Source organism: Thalassophryne amazonica, chromosome 4, assembly GCF_902500255.1.
Source record: "Thalassophryne amazonica chromosome 4, fThaAma1.1, whole genome shotgun sequence".
Lineage (NCBI taxonomy): Eukaryota > Metazoa > Chordata > Actinopteri > Batrachoidiformes > Batrachoididae > Thalassophryne > Thalassophryne amazonica.
The window spans coordinates 32,142,203-32,164,172 of record NC_047106.1 but is presented as its reverse complement, the minus strand read 5'-3'; the positions used below and the strand labels follow the sequence as shown (position 1 = coordinate 32,164,172).

Below are 21,970 nucleotides of genomic sequence, written 5' to 3'. Positions count from 1 at the left end.
ATGAGGAGAAACAATTTCAGAAATGCAACAGAAACAACCACAATTCAGAAACAGTTGGGACTGTATGTAAAATGAAGATAAAAATAAAAATGTTGCACCATTCCCAGTTTCTCCACTCACAGAAGCCAAACGTTCTTCCAGAGGTGTGTAATTATACTACAATAGTAGAATATAAAGAAGGGGAAAAAAAGAAAAAAAACAAACAATATATTCGTCAATCGCAATTATTTGTCTGACAATTAATCGTCTCCAGAAATTCCTAATCGTGACAGCCCTAGCTCAGACACAACCCTCTCAACCAGTACCAGAGACTTCCTTCTTTACATTTTGATTTGACTTGATTCAATAGCTTTTGAGTAATCTTGCTAACAAGTAGACACTCTCCTTTGATGAGATCAGTATTACAGTTTAATGCCACTATACATGATACAGAAATGCTCACTATAATTTATAGCACAAAATTCAATATATCAGTATATTGTCTTGGGCTGACTTGGGTCAGATCATGAGGGAGACTTTCATAAACTGCCTTCAGCAACACTACTCATGTCTCAGGTGAGTCAGTCTTATCATTCCTGCTCATTCAGCTTCTGGCAACAGCAGGATGAAAAGCTCTGAGCAAATGAGCAATACATTCTGTTCAATAATAATTTTTTTCTTCTCAGTTCTGTTATCTTGTCTTTGTTGCTTCACAGCGACTTGACAGACGTGTAAACGACTGTTTAGTTCTTTATATTAATGCTACACAGTGTGATAATCAGAAACTGCCCTTTAACCTTTCTCTGTTTTCAACCAATAACTTTGGTAATATGACTGATGTTCCATCTGCTGTTGGACAGTGATCATAATCAGAATAGTCTTTATTCATTAAGTATCTTCCGTGACTACAAGGAATTTCATTCTGGTTGAACTGTACTCTCTCTGTACAAGCATATATTATACAAATAATGAATGTTTATGAGTTCAATGGTATGAATATTTTATGAGGTGAAAGCTGGAACATAACATTCAACGAGGCATGTTCCAGCTTGCACCCAATTAAATATTCGTTTCATTGAAAAAATGTGAATACATTCATTGTTTGTTTTATATAATGGCTAAAATAGATCTTTGTCATTTTATATTACATTAATTTACAAACAACAGAAAAGGGAATTACATTTTGGTAAAATAACGTCAGAAATTAATCCAGCTTTGGTGCATCACTGCTGCTTTGACATCAACAATCCAACATGAACTTTAAATAGGAGTCCAAAAATAATTCTGACGATGAAGTCCGCCATGCCGTGCATCAAATCGTCATCCATCAGCAAAACAAAGTCTGCCATGTTTGTTTTAAAGCTAAGCACCGCCTGACTTGTGTGATCGTGCGCGTGGTGCACGTTCACAGAAGCGGGAAGGCACTTGTGCGCACGTGTACTACCCAAAAAAAAAAAAAAAAACTATTTCCTCAGTACAGCGAAAAAAAATCACGGCAGACGACTTACAGGAGAGGAACTCCGCCTTCAGGTGTGATAATGGGGAGCTGTACAGCGCTGCCAGATCCAACCTGAAGAAGGGAATCAGACATGCCAAGACAGTTTATAGGAGGCGAATAAGGGACTGCTTCCAGAGTCAGGACTCTCGGCGGGTGTGGCAGGGTGTTCAGCACATCACGAACCACCGACCCAGCACCCTGTTGGCAGACTACAGTGATGCCTCACTGGCACCTGCCCTCAACAGCCACATCCTCACGCTGGAGGAACAGGAGGTGAGGCGGGTGTTGACGGGGGGAGAATTCAAGGAAAGCTGCGGGTCCGGACGGCGTCTCAGGACAGGTGTTGAGGGAATGTGCAGCTCAGTTAGCTGGTGTGTTTACAAACATTCTCAACCAGTCCCTGAGCCAGACTACTGTCCCCCCCTGCCTGAAGTCCTCTATTATTGTCCCCCTCCCAAAGAAGACCAGGATCAGTGATCTGAATGACTATCGCCCGGTGGCACTAACTCTGATATATCATCTCCTGCCTTCCCCCTGGGTTTGACCCTCACCAGTTTGCTTATCGTGTGAGCAGGTCCACAGAGGATGCCATCATTATGGCTCTACATGCTGCTCTGTCCCATCTGGAGCAGCAGGGGAGCTATGTGAGGCTGCTCTTTGTGGACTTTAGCTCAGCATTTAATACCATCCTTCCAAGCAGGTTGGTGATTAAGTTGTTGGACCTGGGGGTGTCCCACTCCATTTGCCGGTGGATCTTGGACTTCCTCATAGACCGCTCTCAGATGGTGAGAGTTGGCCCTCACATCTCTCTTCGGCCATTAGCCTCAGCACCGGCTCCCCTCAGGGCTGCATGCTGAGTCCTTTGCTCTACACCCTCTACACCTATGACTGCACCCTCTCTCACTTCAGCAACAATATCATTAAGTTTGCTGATGATACTACTGTGGTGGGACTCATTTCTGTTGAGGATGAGTCCACCTATAGAGAGGAGGTGCAGTGGTTGTCGGTCTGGTGTAGGGAGAACAATTTGATCCTCAACACCTCAAAGACAAAGGAGATGGTGGTGGACTATAGAAGGAGGAAAACAGTCATCCAGCCACTGGTCATCGATGGGGACTGTGTGGAGTAGGTCTCTGAATTTCGTTTTCTGGGCGTGTATTTGAGAGACGACCTGAGTTGGAGCACAAACACTATGGCTACCATCAAAAAGACACAGCAGAGACTCTATTTCCTGAGGGTTCTCAGGAATAACCATCTGCAAGAGAGACTCCTGGTGTCCTTCTATCACTGCTCCATAGAGAGCATTTTGACCTACTGTCTGTGTGTGTGGTTTTCCACCTGCACAGTCACAGACAGGAAAGCTCTCCAGAGGGTTGTCACCACAGCCCAGAAGATCACTGGTTGTCTCTTGCTGTCTTGTTGTCTAAGGAAGGCAAGGACTATAATCAGAGACTCCTCCCATCCTGGACACTATTTGTTTGAATTATTGCCATCAGGCAGACGATACAGGGCACTTAAGGCCAGAACAAAGACTTAAAAATAGCTTTGTGAGAAGAGCTATTTGTGCACTGAATGCTGCTGGACCTGCCATTTTATGATTGTGATTGAGTGTTTTTAACTAGGTTTTATGTAGAATTTTTAGGGTTATTTATTTATTTTAAATGTGCTTTTAAGAGATTGTTTTTAATTTCATTGTCATGCACAGTATTTTTTTCTGGTGTCATGTACAATGATAATAATAAATTTTATTCTATTCTGTTACAGCACAGTGGGTTTGTTTTGTGTGTGTGCACGCGCATTGTGTGCGTGTGTACAACCCCTGGCAAAAATTATGGAATCACCGGCCTCGGAGGATGTTCATTCAGTTGTTTAATTTTGTAGAAAAAAAGCAGATCACAGACATGAGACAAAACTAAAGTAATTTCAAATGGCAACTTTCTGGCTTTAAGAAACACTATAAGAAATCAGGAAAAAAAAATTGTGGCAGTCAGTAACAGTTACTTTTTTAGACCAAGCAGAGGGAAAAAAATATGGAATCACTCAATTCTGAGGAAAAAATTATGGAATCATGAAAAACAAAAGAACGCTCCAACACATCACTAGTATTTTATTGCACCACCTCTGGCTTTTATAACAGCTTGCAGTCTCTGAGGCATGGACTTAATGAGTGACAAACAGTACTCTCCATCAATCTGGCTCCAACTTTCTCTGATTGCTGTTGCCAGATCAGCTTTGCAGGTTGGAGCCTTGTCATGGACCATTTTCTTCAACTTCCACCAAAGATTTTCAGTTGGATTAAGATCAGGCCATGACATTGACCATATGTGTCTTTTTGCAAGGAATGTTTTCACAGTTTTTGCTCTATGGCAAGATGCATTATCATCTTGAAAAATGATTTCATCATCCCCAAACATCCTTTCAATTGATGGGATAAGAAAAGTGTCCAAAATATCAACGTAAAGTTGTGCATTTATTGATGATGTAATGACAGCCATCTCCCCAGTGCCTTTACCTGACATGCAGCCCCATATCATCAATGACTGTGGAAATTTACATGTTCTCTTCGGGCAGTCATCTTTATAAATCTCATTGGAACGGCACCAAACAAAAGTTCCAGCATCATCACCTTGTCCACTTGGTGCAACAGCTCTCCAAGGTGTGATCACTCCTTTTTAGATGCAGACTAACGAGCAGATCTGATTTGATGCAGGTGTTAGTTTTGGGGATGAAAATTTACAGGGTGATTCCATAATTTATTCCTCAGAATTGAGTGAGTCCATATTTTTTTCCCTCTGCTTGGTCTAAAAAGTAACCGTTACTGACTGCCACATTTTTTTTTCTTGATTTCTTATAGTGTTTCTTAAAGCCAGACAGTTGCCTTTTGAAATGACTTTAGTTTTGTGTCATGTCTGTGATCTGCTTTTTTTCTACAAAATTAAACAACTGAATGAACATCCTCCGAGGGCGGTGATTCCATAATTTTTGCCAGGGGTTGTATGTCCATGCGTGTGTATGTGTGTGCGTGTGCGCAGAGTGCAGTGGTACCAAATGCATGCAACCAAATTTGCACTTTAACCCTCTGGGGTCTGAGGGCATTTTTTGGACAGTTCACTTGCCTGGCATAAATGTTTTATTATTGCTGTTAACAGCTCTCCCTGCATCCCACAGTCAAGTTTTATGTCTGTTTTTTTTTTTCAGGACAACCTGTACTTTCATAATATATAGGGTGGCCCAAAAAATATACAACATTTAAAACACTCGGTTTGACCCTTAAATGCTACAAACTTAATCACTTATGTTTCTTTTTTACTTGCAGAGACCCTGAAGTTTATATTGATGCCAAGCAAGACTCAGGAAAATGCCAAGATTAACCATACTACAGCAAACAAAAATTATTGAGTTTTGGCATCAGACCAAGATTGTCAAACAGGTGCAGTGACTTTATGCTAGACTGACAAAATGCAGGGTCAATATTGACATTGGTATGAAAAACATCAATCTTTCAGCTTTCTATCCAGCCATAAATTTATTTCCTAGACATATGCTTTGACCATTTTCTTTGCTGATAAAATGTTGCATATTTTTTGGAACACTCGATATATGCTATAGTTGTGTTTTATAAGTGTAATACAGGTTTACAATCAGAAATAAGAAAGGAAAAAGTAAAGCAGAAAATAATTTTCCACACGCATTTATTCAAAACACACAGTAAACTATAATAAACAACTGTTTTGACACTTTATGCAGGTAATTTGGGCTCTTGTGTGAAAGACTGTGCAACAAAAAGGTTCAAACAATAAACACAAATGCACATTTTGAACAATATATACAAAATGGTCTGTGCGTTTTGTTTGTCTTCATCTCAAAGCAATTTGTGTTTGCTGTTACACAAAGGTCACATCACAAACTTCTACTGTGTTTTGGAGTCTTCTGTCCTGCTCTGAAAGCAGCTTTGACACTTTGGCCAATTTACACTCTGAGGAGCGGCCCCTCACTCCATTGATATGGTAAACAGTGCTTTAAGCAAACCAAATTGCACTCTAAATGCAATGCAACATAAATCTGACAAATAATCCATGTCACGTGACATACATAAGTATTCATAGCTTTTGCTTAATACTTTGTTGATGCACCTTTGAAATCCAGGGTATTTCCACTAATGCGTGTCAAACCCTGAATGCATCTTTCAAATCCTAATACATCTGTAATGTTCCTGAATGATTTACAGAAAGTCAGAAAGCTTGTTTACATGAATGTTGAAGTCGCCAACAATCAGAATGTTATCGGCACTGGTTGCCAAATTAGAGATAAACTCATAAAATTCATGTAAGAATTCAGAGTGTGGGCCTGAGTGCCTGTATACAGTGGCAAAATAATGTGGTTGATTTTTATTCTTCTGACCTTGGCTATTCGTAGTATCCTGGGCAGAGCAGAGAGCCAAATGTTCTAATGAATTTAGACCCCCAAGAGCCAATAAGCTAAACCCAGATTTATGAATTCAAGCAACACCTCAGCCTTGCCTTGTATCATGAGAGATGTGACTAAATGTGTATGGCAGAAGGCAAGCTTCATTTAAGGGGAGGACAGCAGTAGGTTAAAGCCAGGTTTCACATTAGCCATTCCATATCTAGGTGGTGTTTCATAATTAGATCATTTATCAACAGTGATTTTGAGGACAAGTACCCTTATGTTAATGAGACCCAAACTAAGGATCTCAGTGTGGGTTGACATTTGAACTATTGGGATTTGGAGATGGTTTCAGAGTAATATATGTAACATGCTAAGATTAGGTTTGGGTCTGTGAAGTTCTTCACACACAGTTTACAACGAGTTTACTCACTGGCACGCCAGATTGTATGCCAGTGTGGGGATCAAATTCATGCAAGTGTCAAGGCACCTTTAGCTGTCATTTCCATCCTTTTCCATTTGGCACACATACTCCTTAGACATTACTCTTTTGTAAAAGCACATTAGCCACCTAAATTTTCAATAGCCAGCCACGTAGGGGTCAAATGAAGAATTACACAGGGGTCAAAATTGAATGCTCCAATCATATTGAAAACTATACCACATTACTTGTCTGATCACAAAGATTCCAAAAAGGTATCTATCTGTGTATCTATCTATCTATCTGTACTATCTGTGACTGAATGCTATGGGGTAAAAACAGCAAGAATGGTGACAAAGGTCAATTTCAGTTTGTGCATAGGTCAAAAATTAAAGTTGCTATAATTTTGTAAAAAATAAGTGATGCAAATTAATGGTTGAGTTAATAGGAATTTCAAAAGGAATAGTTTGCACCATCTGTCATGCTTAGTTATCATGTTACAGGTTATGTCATATGTCAGTAGCCTGTAAAAATCCATAAATTAATCCATTAATTAATGGAGCTATTAAGACAATGGTTCTCGTGCTGATGTCACTTCCTCCTCCTTCTCCAATGTTGGGACCAGCCAGGAAGTTCCTGGTTTTTAGTGGCGCACAGTTCAAAATCAGAATATTTATCTCTTCAGTAACTGCACACCAGGAAAGGATAAATTTCAAGCTGTTGTTTAATTTTAGTCTTAAATACTCAAAAACAAAATTACATATCGTGTCACCTACACTTCAAGTGTTCGAAAAATCATTTGTACCCTTTGAATAGTTTCATTGGGAAAAAAATTTTGGTTTTATATTTTCTCCTGCTTGTAAAAGTTTCTTGGGGCATGTGTACCTTTCAGTTTATAGAAAAGAGTTGGGTTGACCATAGTGATTATTTATGGGTGTTTTGTCATCCAAACATGATATCAGTGAATTAGAGTGCACCCGGCACACAATGCTGTGGTCATGAGGAAGCAAATACAAAGGATTTTTGTCTCATTAGCGAATTAATTCCAGCCTGTCAGAGTGGACAGTGGCTACCAAAGCTCCCCGAGATGAAGCCCACAGCACGGTGACAGAAGGTTTGTTTTGTTGTTAACGCCTATCGTCGCATATATGCTACAATATTTGACTCAAATATGCAACATACCAAATTGACCAGTATGCCTGTTGTCGCAAATTTGCAACATACCATTATTATTATTATAACATTATAACATAAAGTCATTACCAAAATACCAAAATTGCTATTTAGTTTTTGTGCAAAAGTGAAATTAATAATCTCAACATTATTTACCATCTACTTAAAGGCAAAAACACACACAAAACATTTTTTTAATACAGCTATATAAATTCAGGCGTTAAGGGGTTAAGGGTGTTTACACCCCCAAATATTTGCTTTCAGTTCACTTTTTTTTGTGTTTTCAGCATAGAATGATGCCTTTCTCTGAGAGGAAAAGGGTGAGGGGAAGGGGAGGAGAGAAAGAGAGAGACCACTCTTATTGTAAATAAAAATCTACACTTGTCTTTCTCTAAAAAACATCAGCAATGTGGAAGACGTTTTGTTTTTGTCTTGTGGTTTTACATCCACTTTGCCATGTGCAGAAATGTGATATTCATCATCATTCCTCATTGCTACAGTGGAAGGATTAATGGTTTTTGTATTTCTAGATGAATTCATCTACTGGGGTTTTATTTATTAAAGAAATGATTTAAGGGATGAGACTAATCTTGGGGAGACACTCTGTCCTCAAGAGAGATATGTTTCCCTTCATTTCCTTTTTGGAGAAGACTGATAGCAGTGTAAAGACTATTGCTAAAGTCAGACCCACAGTCTGTGATCAGACTCAGGAGGTAAACATAGGAATATGATTAGAAGACAGGAATAGGAAGAAATCCACAGGTAATCTAAATAATGGTGTGTTTTTCAGGCAAGATGGATTGGGGGGGGGGGGGGGGTGGATTCCATAGAGAAATGAGATTGGGTAGGCTGAAAGGGTATTAAAAATGCATCAGCCTGGATGACATTTAACGTGGTCGTCATATTTTTAATGGAGTTTTAGATGATCATCAGAGAAAGGATCTTCCCTTCTTTAATTAAAGGATTGCTCAATTTTCCCAAATTTTATTCAGATATATATTATTAAAGATGTTCTTGATAATGGAAAAGGGAACGGATAATTCACAACTCGTGTGAGATGATATCATTTTCAATTGTCCCCTACTGTATCATTAAATCAGCTGCAGCACTTCTCAATGGAAAGAGCAACTGAGCTGTTAACATACAGTTGACGTTCCACATCTGATGGGGAGTGGAGGGGGATTAGAAATAAACTTACCGCCCTGTGGGCGGGACAATAGTTTTGCATATCACACTTCTGTGCTGTGCTGCTGTTATTGACATCTCATTTATCTGAAAGGCAGGTTAATGAGGAATGACTATGTGGTTTGGCCACAGGGTTTTCAATAAGCTGGTCCAATTAGCTTTCCTTAATTGACAAGATTGGGTAGGTCAGTAGTTGTAGTGCCTCCCAAGAGACTGTAGGTCAGTTCCCAGTTCCCACTGATGCTACCTGCTTGTGTCCTTGAATAAGACAGCTCATCTGCATTGTCCCAGTCCACCCAGCTGTAAATGGGTAACTGCCATAGTTGGGGAAGTAACCTGTGATAGACGTCTCATTCAAGGATTCGTAGGCACTCATCCGTATCACACTGCAGTATCTGGGGAGAAGTGATGGGCCTCAGGGCCTGTATAGGACTCACTTCTTACTGACAACAAACCCTATTGTAAAATTTGTTGTAATTCATTAGTTGTTGGTCAATAGGTAAACTGAACTCAACACCCCAAGTGGAAAAGTGCACAAAGGCAGCCTTTTTAAAATGTCCCGATTGAAAGTAAGAGAAAATTAACCCCTCGATCTATACCCATATTTGGATAATTGACTAAATTGAGTTTCTTCTTTAAATGAAACTGGTAGTTCATCAAGCTTCATAAAAAATGTCTTCTTAATTAAATCCTGCTAACACACAAGCAGGCATAGAGTAAAACAGTCTCTTTTTTACTTTTGATTTAGATCATCTGCTGTTGTTGAAAATGGACAAGATGATGCTGGCTCATAAAAACTAATAAAACTAACAACCATAATCATTAATAATGATCATTTAGCAACACTCATTAGATCATATACCTCTCCCAAGGGCCAGCAGTTGTCTAGTTGGTGTTTGTCTGTTACAAAAGGGGATATAGCAAGGAAACTTGATTCAAATGGAGGAGATTGCATGACTGTCTGAAACTACAGACACTGATGCATTTATTTTTTATTTATCTATTTTGCATGGCTCTGGAGAAAGGTGACAATATGGTGCATTACTAATGAAAAGATTTGTTTTCAATTTCAATTTATTGATTTTATATAGCACCAATTCATAATGTCGCCTCAAGGTGCTTCACACAAAACAATAAAAAAAATAAATAAAATGAATTAAAAAATTAAAAGGCACAATTAAAAGATTAAAAAAAGAATATAAAAGAGTAAAAAAATAAATATAAGCATAGTAACACAGCCATAACAACGAGAAAACAAGTGCGTCTTGAGTCTAGTCTTGAAAAGTCTCCACAGAATCTGACTGCTTTATTGACATAGGGAGATTATTCCACAAAACAGGGGCATGATAAGAGAAAGCTCTATGACCCACAGACTTTTTATTCATCATAGGGACACAAAATAATCCTGCATCCTGTGAACGCAAAGCCCGGGCTGGTACGTAGGGTTTAATTAGATCAGCTAGGTAGGGAGGTGCCAGTCTGTGAACAATTTTATAGGCTAGTAGCAGAACCTTAAAATCTGATCTCACAGAGACAGGAAGCCAGTGAAGAGATGCCAAAATGGGTGTAATGTGATCAAACTTTCTGCTTCATGTCAAAAGTCTGGCAGCAGCATTTTGAACCAATTGGAGACACTTAATGCTAGACTGCGGTAAACCAGAAAATAGAACATTGTAATAATCCAATCTAGAAGAGACAAATGCATGAATCAGGGTCTCAGCATCAGCCATAGACAGGATGGGACGAATCTTCGCTATATTTGACAGATGGAAGAAAGCACTTCTCATAATATCTCCAATGTGGAGGTAAATTTTAAGAAAAAAAGTTAATGGAATGGTTGGGACTAGCCATGGAGTGGATCCACAAAAAGGGGGTGGAGTTCGGACATTTTTAAAAAGTATTTATTTATTTTATTTTCATATATTTATATAGCACCAAATCACATCAAGGTTGCCTCAAGGCGGTTCACACAAGTAAGGTCTAACCTTACCAACCCCCAGAGCAACAGTGAGAAGGAAAAACTCCCTCTGAGGAAGAAACCTCAAGCAGACCAGACTCAAAGGGGTGACCCTCTGCTTGGGCCATGCTACTGACACAAATTACAAAACAGTTCACAAAACGAACACACAGGAAATGTTGCCGGTGCACAGGACGGTTTCTGGAACAGACACCACACCCATCTCTGGGTGGAGCCGCACCTCAAACAGAGAGAAAAGAAAAAAAAGCAGAATCAAGCATCAGAAAGACAACAAATACAGTGTAATTTGTCAGCATTAAGCAACAAGAAAAACAGAATAAATACTAAGGTGATCGCCGGCCACTAGCCCTAAGCCTCACTAAAAGACCCAGAATTTAGATAAAGTTGAGGCTGCAGCCCACTTCGTTTCCTAATTAAATGAATTAAAAGAGTAAAAAGCGTAGTAAGATACTATGCCAGTATGCTAGCCATACGAAAGGGAAAATAAGTGCGTCTTAAGTCTGGACTTGAAAGTCTCTATAGAATCTGAGTGTTTTATTGACGCAGGGAGATCATTCCACAGAACAGGGGCACGATAAGAGAATGTGACCCGCAGACTTTTTACTCACCCTAGGGACACTAAGTAGTCTTGCACCTTGAATCACAAAGCCCGGGCCGGTACGTAGGGTTTAATTAGGTCAGCTAGGTAGGGAGGTGGCAGTCTGTGAACAATTTTATAGGCTAGTAGCAGAACCTTAAAATCTGATCTCACTGTGATAGGAAGCCAGTGAAGAGATGCCAAAATGGGTGTAATGTGATCAGACTTTCTGCTTCGTGTCAAAACTCTGGCAGCAGTATTTTAAACCAGTTGGAGACCACTAATGCTGGATTGCAGTAAACCACAAAATAGAATATTGCAGTAGTCCAATCTAGAAGAGACAAATACATGAATCAGGGTCTCAGCATCAGCCATAGACAGGATGGGACGAATCTTCGCTATGTTCCGCAGGTGGAAGAAAGCAGTCCTCGTAATATCGCTAATGTGGAGGTCAAAGGACAACGTAGGATCAAAAATGACCCCAAGGTTCCTCAGTATGTTGTCTTCAGAAACTCCAATGATGAAAGTACCTACAACAATAAAGAAAAAAATCCTAATTAAAAAGCTGATAAAGAAATCAACTGGACTCATGTTTTTATTGCAGTGTTTCCAAGGTTAGCAATCTATGTTCATCTGCATCAAATAACATCCAGTATGTTGTCTAACACACATTTAATTGTCCACTTTGCTTATTTATGGAATTTACAATTCCTTATGACACACACCACAAGCTGGGGGTGTCTTGCATGAATCCGGTCATCTCTTCTCCATCCATGTCTGAGATTTTCTTTTGTCCAGACTGCATCACATAAGTCATTATGTTATTCAGTGCACATTTATTTTCCTTCTTGATATTTTTGAAAGTGAACAGTACTTATGTTAAGTAACAGCACATTCTATGCACATGGACTATGCTCAGTCAGTCCATTGTTAAACTCTGCCCCAGGGAAACGCTGTGTTTAAAAAATGCATTCCACATACAGAAAAAGGTGCCACTTATGCTCTTTTTGACAGGTGTGACTTATACTCTGAAAAAGCCTGTATTAAGTGTAGGTTAGATTTTTGATTCAAAATTAGACAAATATACTTCGTAAGATTTTGTGTTTTTGCGGTGTTGGTGAAGGTGTGCACTCGGTGTGCCCTTCTAGTGGCATCGAAATGTAAGCATTATTTTGGAGGTTATTGACAACATCGATATATAAAAGCACATCCTCAATAATACCAGAATGACATGTACCAAGGACATTATTTCAGATGCCCTTACGTTTTGGAGTGGATATGTCAAAATAGGTAAAGCTGTAATTATGACATGAATGTTGGATGCAGATTTAACAGCGAGGCTTTTTTGGCTGCCTTCTTCATCATTATTCATCAGCATGTCTGCTTAAGTGCAAAATGCCACCAATGTGCAAATTCAGATTGATATTTAAGTGATGCAGTATTTGCAGCTGAAGGAATGAAATGTATTTGACTCATTTTTTTTAAAGCCTGACATGAGTGAAGTTGTTACTCATCAGCACATTTTTTCCCCTCCAGCATATGGTGTGAAGTGCACGTTGAGGTCACCTCTGCAAGAGCAGAGATAGAAAAATACTGAGTGAGTCTTCTTTCACGCTGATCATGAAGCGTGGAGATGAGCGAGGGCTGTTTATCTCTGCAGTAAACTGACGCCCTCCAAAGACTTTTGTGATTCTCTCTGCTTGTATTTATTTTTATTCTGTTTACACCATCTGCTGGAGGTCTGTTTTCCACATGTTAAGCTTGAATGTGGTTATATAGCCCTGATCACCTGCAGTGATGAGTCCTGACTCTGTTTGGTCTCGCTTTTACCTGCCTGAACAGGGCGCATACATTCAGGTTTGTCCCATATTGTTTCCCGTCAACCACAATCATGGTGTAAGCACGCGATGATGTGGTAGTAGAGACGTAAACCGCGGGCACGCTCACGCTGTCTGGCACCAGCCATTGCTCCAGCGTGGCCGGATTTGCATCCTCTCTCATCTGTTCAGTGGATCACGTTGCTATGGAGACGTAGCATCGGTAGTGCTGCTGATGAGAGCAACTGGTCTGGTCTGCATTTCACACATGCGTGCACGTAGACACACTGAGATACACAGATTCATCGAGGGATAAAAATAGAGGCCTGACGTGAACATCCTCACTCTGAATATTGATCCTCATCTTAATGATGCCTCTGAGGGGGGAAAATGGAAAACGGCATGGAACGTCTGAGAACTGACAGACAAATGAAGCTGCTTTCATTTGTAAAAAGTATTTTTTGCTGATCTATCAGGACTGCTTCATTAGTCTAATTCCCCCTAAGCAAGGCCAGTGTTTAAAGTGCAAATATGGTTTGGAAAACATGTTGTCCATACCTTAAAGAACAGGTGTTAGATTTTTTTTTGTTTGGTTTTATGTGAACCACTAACCCAGTGTGCTCATTAGGGGTGAAAACACTTGGTAAGAATCATGTCATTCTCTGCATGTAACACACTTCACATTTATATCAGTCTCATGGCTGGTTGGTGGAGTCATTTGTCTTTGTTGTACCTCCTAAATGAAGAGGCAGACAGTGACTGTATGCACAAACTTTGAGGCAGAATTCGGATCCCATTAGAGTCATCACAGATAGATATATGGATGCAGAAAAATGCTGGAAATTTCCTTTAGAATGTTTCTACTGAGTAGTTGTATACATTTTATCAAAAGTAATTGATGAATTTTTTGTTTTGTTTTGAGTATTTGTTGAAAATACCTACATATAAAACTAATATTGCTAATTCAGAGATAAACACCAGCACCAAAGGGCCTATACAAGCCTCAGCTAAATATTAAATTCAGTTTAGAACAACATGAATGCAGAGAAATGGTGAAAACTCCAACATTTAAAATATCCATTTGAGGTTTGCTGCATTTTTTTTTATCAATAATGAAATGGCTAACTACTGACAATAACAGAATCTACAGTAACTGTCAGAAGGCAAAATTGGAGTCAACATATTTAATGAAAATTTGAGTGAACAGATTGCTGGATCTCCATCTTGATCAAGACCTAATTGCATTTTTGAAGAATCAGAATTCAAAGACATTCTCCTTTCTTATTTACCCCCACCCCCCAAATTAAGTTATAACCTTTGGTTGAAAATCAGACAAAAATGATCGCAGTCTTCGTCCGGTTTCCACCAAGTCTTGTAAAGCTTTATTGGGAATTTTGCTATTTATAAATAAATAAGCAACCTTTTGCTTTTCAAAAGCTTTGAATCTCATTGTTCTAATGTCATATGTGTCAGCTATCACCCCCCCCAGTGGTATGGTCACATGCACCAAATTTGAGGTGCCAGACGCTCCCATCACCATGAAGTGTTTAATTACAGCTGCCAAGGTGCGAATGTGCTCAGCTAAGCTTTAATTATACCGATCTCGCCCACTCGTTTTGTGTTTCTGATTGTGTGACAGCTGAAATCGTTAAAAATTCTGAATGGAAAAAGGCAGGCGAGTCGACTGTGTGGGTCTGAGATTTGGGAATAAAAGTGGGCGGTTTGAGTGTTGTTCAAAATGGGAATTTCATTGTAATTAGTTGGAGACTATAAATTGACAGGCTGCTTATCTTCGTATTGTTTTACTCTGTGTGTGTGTGTGTGTGTGTGTGTGTGTGTGTGTGTGTGTGTGTGTGTGTGTGTGTGTGTGTGTGTGTGTGTGTGTGTGTGTGTGTGTGTGTGTGTGTGTGTGTGTGAGAGAGAGACAGAGAGAGAGTAAGAGGCGATAAGTAATGGGTAACACTGCAGCTAACTGGAAGAACAGGGGGTTAATTAGGAGCTCTCTGGTAAAATTGATGTAATATAGCTTCATTGTTAAACCAACAGCGCCGACATAAGGAGACATCAGCAAGAACTCAGTTTATGTCATACAAATTTTAGTTGCCGCCATTTCTGTTTTCAGCACTGTATTCTTGACTTCCTCACCCTCACCTCAATTTGGCTCGATCAAAAATGCTGACGTGAACTTAGCTGTTTGTCTTTTCCTCTTTTAGTGTGAATTTCAAGGAGCCAGAGGCAGTGCGAGCGCTGACCTGTACCCTACTCAAAGAGGACTTTGGTTTGACCATTGAGATCCCCTTGGAGCGCCTCATCCCGACCGTCCCCCTGCGCCTCAACTACATCCATTGGGTGGAAGACCTTATAGACGGCCAGCGCAAACCACGCAAGGGCATCGACATCGGTATAGCACGGTTTGTGTGTTATCCTGCGTTGTATGATTAGAGGGTTCTATTTCCCACATTATTGGTCGAAGATGTCTCATTTACTGTGTTTTATTTAAATGTAATTTTCTAAAATGGTATTCAGTCCGAAGCAGTGATTTCTCCTGCAACTTAACAATATTGGACTAGTTGTGATATTTATTTATTTAAATGACTGATTGATTCATAAATTATGATTTATTCCAGGCTTTTTGGGGAGGTAGTGGGGGAGGACAGCTAGGTGAGAAAAAAGCTTCCTGTGTGCTATGGAAACATTGAACAGTATTGCAAACAAGGGACAAGAGATCGCTTGGTGTGGCTCTGCTATTAGTGTCTATTTTTGCTGCTTTTCTCGAGAACAATGTGTCACTTCACTGTTTTGTTCCAACTATAAATGAGGAAAGGAAGTCCAAACCTCCTCTCACAACATAGCCACACCGGTGCACCTCCTGCACATACATTGTACTAAATACTGGGGTTGTAATGATGCGTTGTAAATCGTGATAATTGTATTGTGATGCCTGTATTGAGTTCTTTTTTCTTTTTGTTGCGTGTATTAGTATCAGGATACCATGAAAAGTCCCAGTCACGCTATGTGTCTGTGTCCTTGGACAAGACACTTCTGCCTTGTCCTAGTTCAACCAGCTGTAAACTGGTGCCAGTCTTGGCTGGAGGAGTAAATTGCAAAGGAGTAGCATGCAGCGGTAGACGTGGTCAAAGACTCTCATCCATGTCACCCTACGGAATCCAGGGCAAAGGAATGGAACTAGTAGGCCTCAAGGTCTACATAGGACTTAATTCTCTTTTTTCTAAATTTATATGTACAATAAAACATGGTAGTTAAGAAATGGGAATTAAATTATAATGGGACATATAAAATTTGATTATTTCATGTTTATGTGAACAGGTTATTTTTGTTCATACTTTTTTTTGCATCTTATTTAGTTGGTTATAACACCAGACAGCTGCTTGTGCTTCCAGCTAATATACCTTCTCTTAAAGTTCACTTATCCCAATCCTCATCCACATGTCGCAGCTTGTTTGCCGCTCTGTCCATCATCAAAAGCTGGCTTTGCTGCACATCTGCAGATGTGGGTATTGTATGTGTGCCTGCTCTTTAGAGCCTTAGGTCACTGATTGGTGACTCTGTACCATTCTGTAAACAGATTGTAGCTGTCTGCTCTCTGATGGATCACCATTGGGTATTTCCTTTGTAGTGTGTGGACCAGACCACTAAATGTGGCTCATAACTCCAACCTTGGTGGGGGGAATCCTTAATATATTTTTTGAAAGCTATGTATCTCTAGCATTCATTTTAGCCTTTCATTTTAAGCGTTTCAAAGTGACCCCTTCATCCAAAATTTTATGTTTGTGAAATAACATTTTCTCTTTAAACGCACATAAATGGTAAATAAAATATTAAAGATCATTCTAATCACATAATAAATATAATAAAAAATGCTAAATCCATTATGGCCACAAATTTCCAAGATGGTGTCTAAAAGTGCATCTTTCTAATGTGTGTGTGTGTGTGTGTGTGTGTGTGTGTGTGTGTGTGTGTGTGTGTATGTTTTTCAAAAAGATGACTTTTATAGTCTTAACTACGATGTATGTAGAGTGCTTGTAATTTTCGTTTTAAGAAAAAGGCAAAGCACAAAAACATTTAAAGAATTTTTCTTATTCTAAGTCACAGTTTTTTATTAGTCTTTTGAGGTCCTGTAACTTCAGGTGCGACTTGTAAGTTTAATTTTATTATTATTATTATAGCAATAATAACTATTTATTTAGAGCTTTAACAAGAAACAAAATACTTAATAAAATGAACTCCAGTAATCAAAAAATAAATACCAGTAATAAAAGTACATGGACAACAATGCACAAAATGCCCAACGTAAAGAGGTGATAATATTGAAAAAAGGTACAACTTATTGTTCAGTGTGACTTATAGAGGGTTTTCATGTGACATATCGGTCACGTCATTTTGTGTCCCGTGGCCATTCTGGATTACGACGCGGTGGCTGCTGTGATACGCTACGTGCATTTGGCGAACAATTGCAGAAGCTTCAACAATGGTCAACTTTTGTGCTGTCGTCGGTTGTTCAGAGGTGATAAAAATAAGGCAGGTCACTCATTAACAGCATCCCAGTGTGGTTCCATGTTGTTTACTGAATGCCCTAACCATTAGTTTTCATAGATATGTCCTTGTCTAGCTGCCAAAATGCGTGAGTGAGTGAGTGTGCATGTGTATCCTTGTTTTTTCTTCAGGCACTGGGGCGTCTTGTATCTACCCCTTGCTAGGAGCCACAATGAACGGCTGGTTCTTCCTCGCCACAGAAGTAGATGACATCTGCTTCGATTATGCCACAAAAAACGTGGAACAGAACAACCTCTCTGACCTTATTAAAGGCAAGTGTGATCCACACACATCCTGAAAATTTCATAGCTCAGCAAATGAGCCCACGACATTTTCCAATATGCTGTGAGTTTTCCCTCACAAAACCCCCTCCAAAAAACTAAGATCATACTGATGACTGCAAGTTGGACTGGCAGTTTTACTATGCAAAACATGGTTTGCATAAACATGGTCAAAGTATTATGATACACATATGGAATATGTTTTCTGTTTCTATGCACAGTTTGGTGTGATACTTGCAAGGCTGCAACGTATTCAAGGATTCATTTAGAAGCAGTAGAACTCAGCCACATGGGGTGTGCAGCCAGTACATTCTGAGTGCCGGTCCCAAGCCCAGATAAATGAGGAGGGTTGCGTCAGGAAGGGCATCCGGCGTAAAACAAGCCAACCCAACTATGCAGACTCAGAATCGAATTCCCATACCGGATCGGTCGCGGCCCGGGTTAACAGCGTCCGCCACCGGTGCTATTGCCCAACAGGGTGCCGGTGGAAATTGGGCTACTGCTGGGCGAAGACAACGAAGAAGAGGAGGAAAACGTTGCCACGAACAGCGGGAGAAGAAGAAAACTAGAAGGGTGGAAATGAGAGTGGGGACTTTGAATGTTGGTAGTATGACTGGTAAAGGGAGAGAGCTGGCTGATATGATGGAGAGGAGAAAGGTAGACATATTGTGTGTGCAAGAGACCAAGTGGAAGGGAAGTAAGAGCAGGAGCATCGGCGGTGGGTACAAGTTGTTGTACCATGGTGAGGACAGGAAGAGAAATAGTCAGTTGACATTGTGATCTGTAGTGAGAGTAGAGAGCAAGTTGAGTCTAGTCTGGAGAAGTGGAGATATGCTTTGGAGAGAAGGGGAATGAAAGTCAGTAGAAGCAAGACTGAGTACATGTGTGTGAATGAGAGGGAGCCCAGTGGAATAGTGCAGTTACAAGGAGTAGAAGTGAAAGTAGATGAGTTTAAATATTTGGGGTCAACTGTTCAAAGTAATGGAGAGTGTGGTAGAGAGGTGAAGAAGAGAGTGCAGGCAGGGTGGAGTGGGTGGAGAAAGGTGGCAGGAGTGATTTGTGACCGAAGAATATCAGCAAGAGTGAAGGGGAAAGTTTACAAAACAGTAGTGAGACCAGCTATATTGTATGGTTTAGAGACAGTTGCACTAACAAAAAGACAGGAGGCAGAGCTGGAGGTGGCAGAGCTGAAGATGTTGAGATTCTCTTTGGGAGTGACAAGAATGGACAAGATTAGGAATGAACATATCAGAGGGACAGCTCAGGTGGGACGGTTTGGAGACAAAGTCAGAGAGGCGAGATTGAGATGGTTTGGACATGTGCAGAGGAGGGACCCAGGGTATATAGGGAGAAGGATGCTGAGGATGGACCCACCAGGCAGGAGGAGAAGAGGGAGACCAAAGAGGAGGTTCATGGATGTGCTGAGGGAGGACATGCAGGTGGTTGGTGTGACAGAGGAAGATACAGAGGACAGGGTGAGATGGAAACGATTGATCTGCTGTGGCGACCCCTAACGGGAACAGCCGAAATACAAAGAAGAAGATTTAGAAGCAGTAGCTATTGCTTGTCACACCAGATGTCAAACTTTGTTGTAAAGGAGATGCATGTTTCAAATTCAATTAGCTAGAAGATTATGCTTGCAGTTTTTGCATCTTAATAGCATGAAATTGGTTTTAAACAACAGTCTGTCAGTACATGTTTTATGCTGTTTTAATCCAGCATTACCTTTAGTGTTTTCTTAATGAGGTTGTTTTTATAATTAGGCAGTTTGACAACATGGGAAATAGACTGCATTTTTACAGAGCATTTCCATCTAAGGCAGATGCTCAGACTGCTTTACGTTGATGATATATACACACACAGACATACTGATGTCAAGAGTGCTGTCATGCTGAACTGTACACCGGGAGTAACTTGGAGATTAAAGCCGTCCACTCACTACACGATACAATGCCTTATCAGTGTAAGGCAGTATTTGTATCAGTGCAATGCAGAACCATATTGCAGAAGAACTGCAGAACACAGCACACACATTTCAGTGTGTCCCTCTAGGCATGCATCAAAGTAGGAGCAGGAGGTATGCCCTGTGCACAGCGCTGCACAGGTTCCCCCATCTGTGGGTGCTACAAAGCTCCCCTGAGAGAGAGAAATAATTTTTTTTTTTAAATAAATCAGACTGTGCACAAAACATAGTTATTTCCCACGTTTACTTTGTTTGTGTGCAAATGTACAGTAGTGTTCAGAATAATAGTAGTGCTATGTGACTAAAAAGATTAATCCAGGTTTTGAGTATATTTCTTATTGTTACATGGGAAAAAAGGTACCAGTAGATTCAGCAGATTCTCACAAATCCAACTAGACCAAGCATTCATGATATGCACACCCTTAAGGCTATGAAATTGGGCTATTGGTAAAAAAAAAAAAAAAAAAAGTATAAAAGGGGGTGTTCACAATAATAGTAGCATCTGCTGTTGACGCTACAAACTCAAAATTATTATGTTCAAACTGCTTTTTGAGTAGTATTAGTATTTAGTTGTATAACCACAATTTTTCATGATTTCTTCACATCTGCAAGGCATTAATTTTGTTCGTTTGGAACCAAGATTTTGCTTGTTTACTAGTGTGCTTGGGGTCATTGTCTTGTTGAAACACCCATTTCAAGGGCATGTCCTCTTCAGCATAAGGTAACATGACCTCTTCAAGTATTTTGACATATCCAAACTGATCCATGATCCCTGGTATGCGATATATAGGCCCAACACCATAGTAGGAGAAACATGCCCATATCATGATGCTTGCACCACCGTGCTTCACTGTCTTCACTGTGAACTGTGGCTTGAATTCAGAGTTTGGAGGTCGTCTCACAAACTGTCTGCAGCCCTTGGACCCAAAAAGAACAATTTTACTCTCATCAGTCCACAAAATACTCCTCCATTTCTCTTTAGGCCAGTTGATGTGTTCTTTGGCAGATTGTAACCTCTTCTGCACGTCTTTTATTTAACAGAGGGACTTTGTGGGGGATTCTTGCAAATAAATTAACTTCACACAGGCGTCTTCTGTCACAGCACTTACAGACTCCAGACTGTCTTTGATCATCCTGGAGCTGATCAGTGGGTGAGCCTTTGCCATTCTGGTTATTCTTCTATTCATTTTGATGTTTGTTTTCCGTTTTCTTCCACGCGTCTCTGTTTTGTTTTGTTTTTTGTCCATTTTAAAGCATTGGAGATCATTGTAGATGAACAGCCTATAATTTTTTGCACCTGCGTATAAGTTTTTCCCTCTCCAATCAACTTTTTAATCAAACTACGCTGTTCTTCTGAACAATGTCTTGAACGTCCCATTTTCCTCAGGCTTTCAAAGAGAAAAGCATGTTCAACAGGTGCTGGCTTCATCCTTAAATAGGGGATACCTGATTCACACCTGTTTGTTCCACAAAATTGACGAACTCACTGACTGAATGCCACACTACTATTATTGTGAACACCCCCTTTTCTACTTTTTTTAATAATAGCCCAATTTCATAGCCTTAACAGTGTGCATATCATGAATGCTTGGTCTTGTTGGATTTGTGAGAATCTACTGGTACCTTGTTTCCCATGTAACAATAAGAAATGTACTCAAAACCTGGATTAATCTTTTTAGTAACATAGCACTACTATTATTCTGAACACTACTGTATCCACTTGAGATATAAAATAACACCCTGTGTGACATATAAGTTTACGTGAAAAAATAAGCAACACTAAAATACATTAATTGAGCACAGAATAGATTTTGTTTGCTTGGAGAGAAAGGTACACGTGGGCCTTTTCCAGTGACTTTCCCGCATGTCATGCCAAAATTGTTTGTGTATTTATCTCATGTGCAGAATTTAATCAAACTGTATTAGTTATTTAATATACATATAATATTGAAGACTTAACAGTATTCCCTGAAAACTCCCTTCTGTCTGATCATTTCTTAATAACATTTACATTTACTCTGATGGACTACCCAGCAGTGGGGAATAAGTTTCATTACACTCATAACCATCCCAAAGACGTATCGTTATCTTTGGCTGCTTTCAGTGATGCCAGTATTTGGTTAGACTCTTTCTCTCC

The 21,970-nt window shown here is 39.8% G+C and overlaps 1 protein-coding gene and 1 long non-coding RNA gene across 2 annotated transcripts in view; one reads left to right on the top strand and one right to left on the bottom strand.

Moving 5' to 3' along the window:
* The window catches only part of mettl16 (methyltransferase like 16), an 85,516-nt gene that overhangs the window by 12,643 nt on the left and 50,903 nt on the right, over nucleotides 1–21,970 (top strand). Inside the window, exons 3-4 of the mRNA XM_034169346.1 lie at nucleotides 15,249–15,436; nucleotides 17,721–17,861. Coding sequence (XP_034025237.1) covers nucleotides 15,249–15,436; nucleotides 17,721–17,861 — 329 coding nt within the window. The remainder of the gene's footprint in view (nucleotides 1–15,248; nucleotides 15,437–17,720; nucleotides 17,862–21,970) is intronic.
* Nucleotides 770–20,695, bottom strand: LOC117509605. The gene is made up of 4 exons (XR_004560446.1): nucleotides 20,685–20,695; nucleotides 16,608–16,611; nucleotides 2,358–2,882; nucleotides 770–782 (listed from the first exon to the last, which is right to left on the bottom strand). It is a non-coding gene; the product is annotated as an uncharacterized LOC117509605 (long non-coding RNA).